The sequence below is a fragment of the Thunnus maccoyii genome, chromosome 15 (assembly GCF_910596095.1).
Source record: "Thunnus maccoyii chromosome 15, fThuMac1.1, whole genome shotgun sequence".
NCBI classification, from domain to species: Eukaryota; Metazoa; Chordata; class Actinopteri; order Scombriformes; family Scombridae; genus Thunnus; species Thunnus maccoyii.
Genome location: NC_056547.1, coordinates 25,892,992 through 25,906,731, shown reverse-complemented (window position 1 = coordinate 25,906,731; position 13,740 = coordinate 25,892,992). Strand labels below are relative to the sequence as shown.

Genomic DNA, 13,740 nt, shown 5'->3' with positions numbered 1-13,740 from the left:
GGAGCTAAGACTGCCTGTTAAGAGACAGAGGCTGAACTGAGGGGCTGCATAAAGGGCCAGTATAAAATAAATAATGAGGTTTTTGAACTGTGAACAATGCAAAGCTACTCTAGTGGAGTCACAGAATAAAAATATAGAGCTGGAAGTGAGCATAATAGGTTCCCCTTAACCCACAGTTTGTCATGCAAACTCATTTTTGCGCCAAGGTACCCTAAGGGTTAATCTGGCTGTGGTGCAGTGTTGGTTTACTCACTTATGTTTTGTATATACATATGCTTCCTAAAAGCTGATGTTGGAGTCTGCAACATGTTTGCAACAAATGGTCATAACCTATAAAACAGGACAAACATCATCACGGTTAATGAAATGTAAACTGTGTTCACAAAACACACACCTACAAAATTTCCCAACAGTTTTTTCCAGTTTGGGGTCTTCATAGATCCAATGTCATTTGCTCCTTTATGAATGAGTTACTATCTGCTACAATCAACAGGTTTACAAGAAGAAACACTGCCCCTCTGTGGATATAATGGACAATAACAGGACACGGTATGGGAATCTTGCTAAAAACAAGAGAGTCTTCAAGAGAAATACAAACAAAAAAGAGTCACCTTACTGGGAAACTGGTTGAAAACTGGTTGAACAAGTTAAAGTGATCTATGTACAACTTAAAGTACAGTAGATATTGGGTGGAAGAGAAAACAAAACATGCTGACATGGGAGGATAACACTGTTAAGAAACCCTGGGGCAAATTGACTCCTAACCTCCTGCACCCTGTGCAATGAGTTTAGCCTGTCGCCTCCAAGTTCACATAGCACATAGCAGACTATACAGTGCAGCTTCATTACTGTATGCCCTGAAAGACAAAAATAGTACTATTATGCTAGCATAATATTACCTAGTGCTAGTTTTTCTGTGTGTCAGTTAGTTTGTGGCAATTTGATCAATGCATCATCTCCTCACTAATTTGTGGCTTTATAGTCACTATATTGGTGTTTACAGTATTTAGTATTTTTTATTCTGTGTTATTAATCCTTCATTTTGTATACAATAAATGCTCATAATGGATTTGGTATTATAGTTTTTTTTCGTTACCAATCTTTACCATGTATCTATTCTTGTACCTCTGCTACTATGACACCTCAAAGTTGAACTTATTGTGTCCCTTTTGAACACAAAATGAACTAAAATAGCACACATGTTAAAACCTGTTTTGACACAGGGCCCCTCAACAATACAGGGCCACAAAATGAGATAATAACACATCAGAGAAAGGTATGCCACCTATGCTGATAAAACAAACACAGCAAACCTAGGCGTCTTAAGATGCCTGGAGGTCTTTAAGGGCCTTGAAGCAGTTGCTTGCTTTACCTAGTCTTGCCCAGAGAGTGAATCCTTTTCTAATCCATGTCTTCAACTTTATGCTTTAATTTTTAACAAATCAACAAAGTAGCGTAAGTAACACTCAACATGTACGAAGTATACACAGTATAGCAGCAAAGGCTGACTCAATGATGTACTGAGAAATACAACTCAAGATGCTGTGATAAAAAAGTATCACCAGTATCATCAGAGTATTTTTTTAAAAAAGGAAATATAATATGTTGACCTCTTACCTAAAACAACATCTAAAATAAAATCAATCAATACAATTGGACGGATAATAAAGAAAGTATAGAGACAAAAATAAAATGGGCCTGTCACAGGAAGTGAAATTATTGAGCGAGTGCATGTGGTTAACAGCAGGAAATAAAAATTTGTAAGATAAACAGAAAGAATGTGAGCCTCACACTCAAAAGATCTATTTCAAACTGTGAAATAGAATTACTGGTGATGTGAGTGCAACATTTTAAGAGATCCTTCCAATTCAGAGCTAATACTATACTGATGATCAAGTATAAAGTCTATACTCTATAGTCTATCTTCACATAAGACAACAGCTTCTCAGTTCTGGCAAGAATATGCATGGAAGTTTCAGATTAGATATTTTGTAACACCAAGCAAACAAGCAAAACTCCAACAATCAGTATCACCAAAATGATGGAGGGTCTGTGGAGAACACCATGCTGATTATAGCCACATCTTCTGGTCCTGTCCTTTGAAAATGTACTGGGAAGATATTTGTACAAAAATCATTTATGTTTTGAAAATGGACCTCAAAATTACCCATGAATATATTTTGCAAGGAAAAATGTCAAAGAGGATAGTCGGAACTGAAGACAAGTAACTTACTAGAATATTAAGGATGCACTTATAACAAAAACTGGCTTCAGAGCCCTAGTATAGAGAAATGGAGGAACCTAATGGAACAAGTAAAAGAAATGGAGCAGTTAACATATAAAACCAGAAGAAATCTTGAAATGAGACGCATACTGTGGACCAAATGGGAGATTTGCATAGAGATATTGGGAGGAGTCAACAACCAAACAGGGGGGGCACATCCTTTTATTCTTTTCACTCTTTTTTAATTAATTACTTTATCAGCATTATTATCAAGCATTTATTTATTTCTATGATTTGTCTCTCTCTTCTCAGTTGTATTATGTTTATGGAATTAATACTGATTGGTTATTTGTTTTGTAGCTTTTAGAATGAAACTTTCCCTAATGATACATATATGTAATTCAGCTTGTATCATTGTATGAGCTGCTTTCGGTGGTGGGGAGGATGAGGTGATAGATTAGAGAGAGAAAGACTGTGAATAATATGAATTTGAATGTATACATGGATGAATTGCTGAGGGGATTTGGAGGTGAGTGTGGGGTGTTACATTGGTTGTGTTTTGTATGTTACTATCTTGCCTCACATCTTGAAAAATAAAGTTATAAAAAAAGTATAAACTCTATAAAATTAGATGGAGATTGAATATTTTGTTCATAAATAAATAAATAAATCAGACCTACAGTAAATGCTCAATTTTGCTGATGACACCTCACAACTGAACCAATTTTCATAGATTACACTTGTTCTAGACTTAGGTATTTGTCATGCAGACCTATAATTTGAATTTAATTTTAACAACAGGAATGTTTCACCAATTCAAATTACCACTGAGGTGTTTCAAATGAGTCTCATCTGTTAGATTAGATGCAACTGCAACTGCAGCTTTAATTTGCCCAGTGTGCAAATGAATCACTAATTTAACATTATGCACTTGCTCCCATCAGCACTTTACATATTTAAACGGCGCCAGTTTTTCAGATGAAATCCTGTCTGTAGAGGAAAACTGGTCAGGCCAGATTTAGTCTGAACCTGTAAGTGGACCACAGTTTCTGGTGTCCAGTACACTGTGAACTAATTTCCTCCAGGACAGGACAGGAGTGTTGATTATTGCAAACACTGTGAGAAGCTGGGAAATGCTAAACCTAGATCTCAATCTGCAGTTTCTGATGTTATTTCAGTGACATGTGCATTCAGAGTGTGAGGATCTTTTACATCTGTGCTGTTGTTCTTCCCCTCCTCCTCTTGTCATCCTCCAGTACACACATACTCACAAATATGCAAACAAATGAGTGCATTCCCCCTTTCTTACTCTAACAACTTTTATACTTGCGAAGACTTTCTTCAACACAAGGCACTCCTTAACCACTAACCATTAACCACGTGCCTCAACACTATGCCTTATGTTAACCTAAATTCAACTCCAACCTTGGCGCAATAACCACGTCTTAACTGTCAAACGGCCCTTTGAGGAAGTGACAAGTCAACACAAGCCAAAGCCAAAAATGAGCCTCACAATACTTTGTACTTTGTTACATTATCTAACTCCTGTGGATGATGACATACTTATAAGAAAAGGCTTTTTTTTTTAAACCCCAAAACACATGCACATGCATACATATATGTCCAAAAGTTGTGTTGTGTGTTGTGTTTTTTAGTCCTCAGTAATCAAATGTAAAATCAGTGACTCACAGACACTGTAAATGTCTAAACCTCTTCTGTTGGAGACAGCTATTAGTGTTCTTATGTTCTAAGGGTAAAATGAAGTGTTAAGAAATATGTAAGTGCACTGGACAATTTACATTGAGCAGAGCTCAAACTCCAGAGCCAACTCTGACTACTGCTTCAGACTAACTGATTATGCAACAAGTTCTGTTGCTTTAGATCCAAACAACAATGGAGACCTTTGATGGATTTGATAACCAACTGGGATGCAGAAATCTTTTGGCAATGTGCCAGAGCCATTATTATTTACACACGCTGGATTTGATTCAAAACAATCTCCTGAAATATCACCAAGCCCTTTAAAGGGAAAGTGCACCAATTTTACACATCAAAGTCTGTTTAGAGTTGTATAGAGCCTTTTGTGGCTCCAGAGGAATCTTAGCAAAGTCTGATAAATTGCCTAAAGTGGCCTAACTTGAGGTATTTGGAGTTGGACTGGAAGTGGAATTACCAGATTTCAGTAGCATGCTCCTCATCTCTGCTGAAGGCTACTGTTATCTGCTACTAACACACCCAAAGCTCTGTCAATTGCACTGTGGGCAATGTAGGTGCCAGGTGTGGCCAAGAAAAAGAATGCATGGAATAGAAGAGATACCTCTGGCTCTGATGAATCAATTTTGATACTATTTTTTAAATCTGTCGACTGCCAGTTCAACTTTGGTGAAATGCTGAATTGGTCAAGTCAATAGTTCAACATATTGGGAAATATGGATGGAGAAGATCAATATCACTCTCATGTCTGTACGGTAAATATGATGGTTTGCTTAACTTAGCACAAAGACTGGAAACATGGGAAAGCTAGCCTGTCTCTGTCAGTAAAAATCTGCCTACCAGCACCTCTTAAATTCACTAACAGCAGGCTTCATGTATATTTTGTTCAAAAACCAAAGTGTAAAACCAACAAGTTCTGGTTTGATGGGGGATTCTGTGCTGGCTATTGTTTTAGCAGGAAATCACTCAGGGGTTTTAAAGTGAGAAAAGGGATTCTGTTGCCTTCAAACTTTGCCTACAGTATAACACCTTTAACTAATCCTCACATGCCTGCCTGGTTTATCTCCTATCACACCTGTTTACCTAAGTAAAATTTGATAAGTATCTTAACTGTGTGGAGTGGAGTGTGACTATAGCTGCTGCTGCCTGTATGATATCTGTTTAAGTAAAAAAAAAAAAAAACTCCTGGGCAGCTTGTCACTGAGAAAGAATGTTCCAGGAGTTCACACCCACACAGTCTGAATACCTGCTCCGCCTTTTGCTCTTATTAGACATGTGTACATTTAAGTGAGAAACTTCGCATCCAGATAACAGTTTGAATGAAGTAAAGAAAGTCGTGAAAGACTCCCGAACGTTGGAGCACGTTTTTTGTTATATTCTCTCAGATAAGAGGAGAATATGCATTTACAGATGAGCACATCATGAAACATCTGCCCAGCTGTCTGCTGTAGGAGGACTGTAAAGGGTGAAGCCTCCTCACGTCCGAATGAACTTTTCTTCCCGTAAGTCCTTTTTTTTTTTTTTTTTTTTAGTTTATTGAAAACCACCTTCTTCCTCCTGATGTACGGTGTCTTGCAGAATAAGAAGTGCAGTGCATTTCCGGTATGAGTTTTCAAAATAAAACACCTGGGTTTACTGTTCCAGAGAGCCAGCTATATTTACATTACATTTACATTGGAGCCCAACAACAATGGTTCCTCCAATCCAGACAAAGACCTCCAAGTCCTCCAGACAAAAAGTCAAGCGGGGGTTAAGGCACCATTCAGTGAGGTTTTTGGTGGCATGGCTTGAGGTAGCACATGAAGATTAGTGGCTGTTGAGTGAAAACTGACTTTCTGGCTTTGAAAATCAAATGAAAATGAAAACCCATGCAAGTCTATAAGGGAAAAGAGGGAGAATAAGAGTGTGTTTCCAAAAACTGTGTACATGCACACCTGTCATTTAGAAAAAAACAACAAGAAAAAAAAACATGTCCCATTCATTTGGTGCCCCCTCCCTTATTTGGCACCCTGAGCAACCACCTACGTGATCGATGGCAGGGGCCGCCCCTGCATTACATGAATATATTTGATAGGGTGACACAACACGTCTACATGCCTACAGACCTTCTGTGTACTGGCCAAGCCAATCTGTATACCTGCCAATACTAAGTTTATATAAGCTAGAGTTAGGAAATCAAAACACAAATTTTGTTAAGTACATTTGAACAAATTCAATCTACATCTGCATTTTATCCACATCTGCATGTATCTGCTGTCAACCTGCACTGTATCAAAATGTAGTTATAATAATAATAATAATAATAATAATAATAATAATAATAATAATAAGCCCGTTCTTTGCACTAGTTCTGATTTCTATTATATTTGAATTGATAAATATGTCAGTGTATTATTTATGGGATGGTTCACATGTCCATCAGGCCAGTTTTGTCTCGCCTGTAGCTTTATTTCTAACTAAACCAAGTCAGAGAATTATGCTTTATTTTTGGCTGAATCACTCTTCTTCCGGTTATGTGCTCCTGACGTCGAGTAGCTTGACTCTGCCTTCTCACAGCAGAGCAACGATTCATCTGTTGAATATTTGTGTCGGCGGGCGGAGGGAGTGGAAGAGGTCATCTCAGCAGCGGAAAGTGAAGGAAACGAGCAATCACGACAAGGTGAGACTGACATCGTTAATGTATCCGCTTTTAGCAACAGTAGCTGACATGAGAAAGTGATGCGCACCGGGATGAGTAAGGCCTTTGTTTCAGGCTGTAGCAGAACTTTTCTAAAGTCTCAGACCTTCACAGCAGCTTACAGATGAAGAGGGAATCTGAATCCAGAAGAAGCCAGTTTGATGGTGTTTGATATTCGACACACAGCAGCACGTTCCCAGGGGCGGGCACTAATAAATAATACAGATTTTTTTTTCCTAAAGGGCTTAAAGGGGCACTAATTAAGGAGGGGGAAAATTTGTCTTCATGTCACGTTCAACTTTAAAAAAAATCCCTCATTCCTGTTTGCTTGCCACAACACTGCAACTTATACTACTGCTGGTAAAACATGAAACTAAATAATGTGAAAAAACAGTAGGAAATACATTCAAAACACCTTTTTAGAGACGGAATGGGAGTAAATGTCGCCAAAAGTCACCTGAAGACGCACAATCACACTTCACAACAATTGCGTAGTAAACTGTGAATAAATTAAATGCGACCGTTTGTGAAACAATACATGAAACAATTGTAATAAAAATATTGTAATGTTAATTGTTATTCACATTGTGCCAAATCAGATTCATGGTAATTTTTTATAAATGTATGAACTACACTATCAGATCCACCTATTCACTACAACAAAGTACAGTCTCAAATACTGCCATATAAGTGAGTCAAATCACAAACAATAGTAAACTGAACATTAATAAAGTAACTGGTATTTACAGCAGTAACATTTGTATTAAATTATACATGCATTTCTATTTTTCATGTTTCATGTATTAGTACAAGATTCAAAGTGGACAGTACAGCAGTAAATACAGCACCAAATATTTTAAAAGACGAGTTCACAATTTTGTAAGTTTGTCTTAAAACAAATCAGGTGCGCAGTGAGTATTGAAACAGGTTTTTCTTTTCTTGCTATGATCATTCCTCCTGTTCATACTGGCCACTAGAAGATCCCTTCATAATGCACTCACAGTGAAAGTGTAAGTAATGTAAGTCTAATTTAAGTCCCTCTTTTTATTTCTATACTTCCTCAACAGGGAAACACTGTTCGAGGAAACACAAAGAGGGAATGTTATGCAAAAAAGACAAAATGTAGCAGATATGCACTTGATATGATTAACTCAGACTGCTGAAGCCTCATATAAGCTTCAGATACACTTTTAAATACATTTTTGCATTTGCAAATGTTCAGCAAGTTGAGGGGGATCTTTTAATAGCTGGTATGAACAGGAGGAATATTTACAGCGAGGAAAACCTCTTTCACTATTCATATGGACATCTAACTGTTGTTTTAAGCCACACTCTAAAAATTGTGAATGTATCCTTAAATTTTAGTAGCTTTTCTTCCTTCATTGAATCCTTCTGTAATGCAGTTCTGAGGTCCGCCTCTAGAATTTCTGATAAAACCAAAGCAGACATCAAAGCTAAATAACACTATCCTGTTAATTACACCCAGACTAGCTTCCTGTCTTCTGCCTTCCACAGCTGTACCAAAGATCACCAATGAATCTTGTTAGTTAAATTCATACTCAAACAGAAATGTAAAAGCAACCATTTGTTATTTTATGGGGAGTGCTGTAACTATTGTTTGCATTTATGTATTTAGTGCATGTTTTGTGTGTTTAGAGAGCGTGAAGATCTGCTGATCCCTGCTCTGCTTTGGCTTTTTAAATCAGGTGCCATGACTCAACTTCAGCTATGCTTTTTAAACATTGTCTTCGATGGGAGTATCACTTTCAAACAGCAGTAGCTGTGCATGCTAACAGAGCATAACTCAGACTCCAGCTCAGGTGGTGATCTCTTGCTTGGGGGCAGTAAATCAGATTACTGCACCGACACTGAGCTAACAGACAGTCTGTCTACACTGTGATTATTAAACTGTACACAAATAAACTAAATCTTTAACTACTCCCTATTTATCTTAGCACTGTGACCCAAGCCACAGTGCTAAGATGCATGCCAAACAGTATTAAGCCCTGAATTATTCTACCTTAGTAATTGTTACTTACATAGGAAGTAAGGCCTGCTGTACAGTGTTTGGCTACTCTATTCACCTCTTCTAAGGATGTTCCCATTTTGCTCATTTTGTTAATAGCCACATTTGCTTTGTTTAGGCTCTGTTGTAGTGAAATATTTTAAACTGATAAAATAAGGTTATGTACACAGTTACTTTTGTTAGACCTTTGAATGAGAAAAACACTTTCTAAACTGGACATGAGGTGATGTCCTACCCAGACATTTGGTCCAGCTAGGTTGATAAGCATCGTTACACTGGTTACTCTATCAAGTCTCAGTTGGTTAAACCTCTGTCCATTCTGGAAATATGAATGTGTTCAGTGAATTTCTTGACAATCTGCCTATTAGATTTTGATATTTCTTGTGTTCAAATGGAATTATGGTCTGGTGGTGCTATAGTAAAGGTCAGAGGGTCACCAAAAACATTAGGATTCATCCTGTAATTAATATCCACATCAGTTTTTATGTTTCCAGTAGCAGCCAAGATATGTCACTCTTGAACAAAGTGTTGGATTGGCTAACGGATTTAAGTTAGGCCTGCCTCTACCAGGGAAAAATGTATTGGCAGCAGTTGATTGTCATCGAGACTGGTTGCTGCTTGATTTAAAAATTGGCTGATTCACAAAGGCTTCACCAGTCTGAGTTAGCAGTGGGTGTAAGTTACAGTGTTTTTGGTATGTAATTCCCTCTTTGTGTTACTGTCCTTCCACCACAGCTCATCAAGGAAACACTGTCTAGGGAAATGCAAATAGGGAACATTGTATCAAAAAGATGGTAACTTTGGTAAATAGCCACTTAATTTGACTATCTCAGACTGCTGAAGCCTCATACTAGCTGTGGCTGAACTTAAGAAGGCATGTTCACACAGAACAAGGACTGTGGACCTTATCACCCATCACTTACATTGGAACGTGTTCAGAAGGGATTTCTTCACAGCCACTATGGAAAGTAGGAACAATGCCAGCAACCAAAACCTGTTTCAATGTATATATGGGTATGTGAGAATTGTTTTGAGATAGACTAGCCTTATCTTTTACCCAATACATGCCAACTGCTGTTAATGAGCAAAGTTTTTTTTCAGAGCCCAACCTGCACCCATCCCCACAACCTTTACTGCCAGCCTCAGCACTGGGTGGGCCCACTCACTCTGTAGTCACAGCCAGTGTGTATGGCTGCTGTGAAATTTAAAGTGTGTTAGTGGTTTTGTAGCATTTATGAGCACCAACACATTTGGATATCATTTCATCACTTCTTAATATGAAACGAAATTTTAAAAAAAAAAATCACAAATGCTGATTACTGATGATACAACACAACAAAAATTTTTGTCATAATTTTTGTCAATTTTAACTCTTAAAATCCTCTCTGCAGGAACCATCCAGTGTGCATCAGTCAGCTACTGACAGTTATGACGACGATTGTAATGGAGAGAATCGGGCGAGTGTTCATCAGCCTGCAGCAGATCAGGCAGGTTCCCCAGATGCTGACTAAGGCGGCGCCCTCCATGCCCGGCACCGTGAGAGACACTGACGTTCCCTACTACTTCAGGGAGCGCTATGTCTGCACCGGCTACCGACCGCTCCACCAAAACTGGCGCTACTACCTCCTGTCCTTGTTCCAGCGCCACAATGAGACCATCAACATCTGGACGCACCTGCTGGCATTTTTAGTTTTTCTGGTTAAATTGCGCCAACTTTCTGAGACGGTGGACTTTATTGGCGATGCTCATTCGTGGCCACTGTTGATCCTCATCATGTCCTCCTTGACCTACTCGGCATTCAGTGTAGCAGCTCACCTACTGGGTGGCAAGTCTGAGCTGTATCACTATACCTTCTTCTATCTGGACTATGTTGGGGTGGCGCAGTATCAGTACGGCAGTGCTGTCGTTCACTTTTATTATGCTGTGGATGAGAGCTTGCACAGACACGTGCATGGGATCTTCATGCCTACTGCCACAATCCTCAGCGGTCTGTCATGCCTGGGATGCTGCTACGGCAAATACCGTAACCACAGCCTACCGACGTGGGTGCGCAAGGTGGGCCAGGTGGTGCCCTCAGCCCTCGCCTATATCTGGGACAGCAGCCCTGTGGCTCACAGACTCTTATCCTGGTCTACAGCCAGCAATGACCCAGCAATTATCTACCACTTTGGCCAGGTAGCCTTCTTTCTCAGCTGTGCCTTCTTCTTCTCCTTCCCCCTGCTAGAGCGCTGCTTCCCTGGACGGTGCGATTTTGTGGGACAGAGTCATCAGATGTTCCATATTTTTCTATCCTGCTGCACCCTGTGTCAGATCAATGCCTCGCACCTCGACTACGTGGGCCGTAGAAAGCTGTACTCACGTCTGCATAGGAGCGGTGAGGCCGCTGTCTTTGTGGGACTGTATGGGGTCACTCTGGTTGTATGTGCACTAATTGTTGCCTTCATGCTGAGGAAAGCTAAACACGTGCTAGGTCTCAAACCCAAGTCCAAATGATAGACACGATGCTGCAGGAACCACGTGCCTTTCCCTCCAGACTTACTGCTGTGATAGAAAGGGAACTAATTATTTAGTATTATGTATACGACCACTGAAATGTGAACATTTCATAACAGTACGTGGCAGATTACAAGAGGCATACATAAGGATATTTGATATTAGTATTTTGATGCTCATATGTATTTAGAATCTTTGGAACAATTCATAGCATCAGAATGAATGTATCAGCTGAAAAGCACATTAATATAATCAAAATCAGACTATCAGAACTTATATATCACTGCTGACAGTATTTTGTCATTTATAGGTGTCACTGCTGTTACTGATAAAAATAGATGATGTGCGGTTGGAGTTGTTTAATTATAAGGTTGTTGGGATTTTTGGTTTAGGTTTTGCAGTTATGCTAAAACTATGTTGACATATTTCACCCAAGCAAATTTTTGATTTTTTAAAAATCATAATCATTGAAATGGTTTAAAGGTGATAACACTGATGACAGCTTGTAGAAGACTGGCAACATTTCTCCTTCAGCAAAAATGTTCTTCATAATTGAGGTTCACACAATATGATACAGTATCATGAAAACAATCTACCATTTTGCAGTGCAGTACCTTGCAGGGCCTTTGTCGTTGTGCGTTGAGAGCTCATTGCATGTTTTGAATGGGTGCTGATTGGGTATTGCCTTCTTTGCAGTTGTATTTTCAAATGTGACTTTGACTTTTCTGATGCCTAAACATCATCAGATGATGACAGAATGTGTTGGTTCTTCAGAAGCTAAAGCCTTTGGATTCAAGTTGCCATTTTCATGTTTTTATAGGTTTGAAAGACATGATATATTTTTCATTGCTAGCCTGAAAACCCTTTATTTTGTTGTTGTTGTAGTAGCGCAAGTCCAATTTCACAGCTCTTTTAGATTGAACTAAATGTAGTGCTTTTACACTATTTAAAGGTGCAATTATACAACATTTAGCCCCACTAGATGTCGCACTACAGCACCAGCATCTCAGACCAAAACAAATGCATACATAGTTTACTCAATAATGTTGAGGAAAAAAAGAAAGCAGCATCTGAACACACGGCTCACGAAACTCAGATCAAACTGTCAAACTAGGCAGTCCTGATCAAATATGTATAAAGATTCTCTTACTGCGTTGCCTATTTCTGCCTCAAATTTTTTTCAGAAACATATTTACTGTTTTGCTGTAATATGGGAAACTTTGTGACCTGGCTGCCATGTTGAAGACGGATGCAAGGAGGACAGGGAGAGACTCACATGCACTGATATGCACGCACAGCTATACCGGCTTCCAAAACAAAGAACAGAGAAGCTCAGATAACAACACACACAGAGGGAGTGTGACTTCATTCTCTGCTCTGGATGATATTACTCCACTATATCTTTACATTGCAAATAGTTGTTTGCTGACAGCCAGTGTCAGAAAACAACTATTTGCTGACACTAGATATAGTTGTTTGGTGACAACAACTTTATCTAATGTTGTATATTGCACCTTTAAGAATGCTGAGTATTTCTATAAGGGATTTAATATATAATGAAAGTCTTAATTTTATAATTCTATGAATATGTATCACTTTAGACATGCAGTACAGTATGTGTTGACTGTTGTGTGTTATGTATATTAGGTTGTCAGCGATCACTGCAATGTGTCTTGTTGGAAATCTTGTTTGTGCCTTTTGAGTCATAAGGGAAAAGTGAGTGTGGGTGTTACATGGGTGTAATTAAATATAAAGGTACCATGATAATGTTTGTCTTTGGGAGATAATAATGTCTACTACTGACCAAGATGCAAAGACAGTGGGATTGAGTTGAAGAAACATTTATTGGAGGCAGAAACATATATATATATGTATATATTTTTTTTTTCTTTTTGTTTAACAGCATCCTATCTGCTGATGTCTTGTTGTCCACTGTGTCAAATACCTTCGTCACTGCTACTATGATCAGCTACAAAATATCACACTTAACTGAAAATGACTGTGAGGTACCAGGCATGTTGACCTTTGCACACTGTGCAAGGAACAGCGTGCTGCAATGTTATCTTCATTGTTATCTTTAAAATATAATATTCATGTAGCCTACCTCCAGGCTGATAGAATACAGTATAATAGAGCAAACTATATTTTCAGTGATAACAGTCACAAGTAAAAGTTAAACCTCACCTACAGTGTCTGATCTAATGTTACACTCTGCCTCTGAGTAATGTTTGATTAACTGAAACTCCAACTGGGAAAAGAAACTGGGATGTCTACCTTATTGTGCCTGTTATTGTTATGAAACTGCTGCAGATTTCTTTCTCTTAATGCACTTTTCTTGACATCATGTGTAACCCACAGGTTTTTGTCTGTTGTTGTTATTGCATGCTTTTTAGACATACAGTAGATTTTTTTTGTATTTCCCTTCCACTGTCAGCAAAACAGCTGCTCCAAGTGCTGGAGAAAGAGATGACATGATATTGATTGTAAAGGTTATTAGCATTAAAATGTACGGTATCATTGCAACCATAAAAAAAGAAAGAAAAAAACCATTTACATCATGACATTTTAAAAACTGAATTTGTTCTGTTTGTGAAGGATATCTTTGTT

At 38.5% G+C, this 13,740-nt stretch overlaps 1 protein-coding gene across 1 annotated transcript; it reads left to right on the top strand.

Moving 5' to 3' along the window:
* Positions 1-6,486: 6,486 nt before the first annotated feature.
* Positions 6,487-12,518, top strand: paqr7a (progestin and adipoQ receptor family member VII, a). The gene is made up of 2 exons (XM_042436532.1): positions 6,487-6,596; positions 10,032-12,518. The coding sequence occupies exon 2, from the start codon at positions 10,069-10,071 to the stop codon at positions 11,131-11,133; it is 1,065 nt and encodes a 354-aa protein (XP_042292466.1). The 5' UTR covers positions 6,487-6,596; positions 10,032-10,068; the 3' UTR covers positions 11,134-12,518.
* Positions 12,519-13,740: the final 1,222 nt, after the last annotated feature.

Coding starts and splice junctions, on each gene's coding strand:
- paqr7a (XM_042436532.1), top strand. CDS start 10,069: ATGACGACGATTGTAATGGAGAGAATCGGGCGAGTGTTCATCAGCCTG.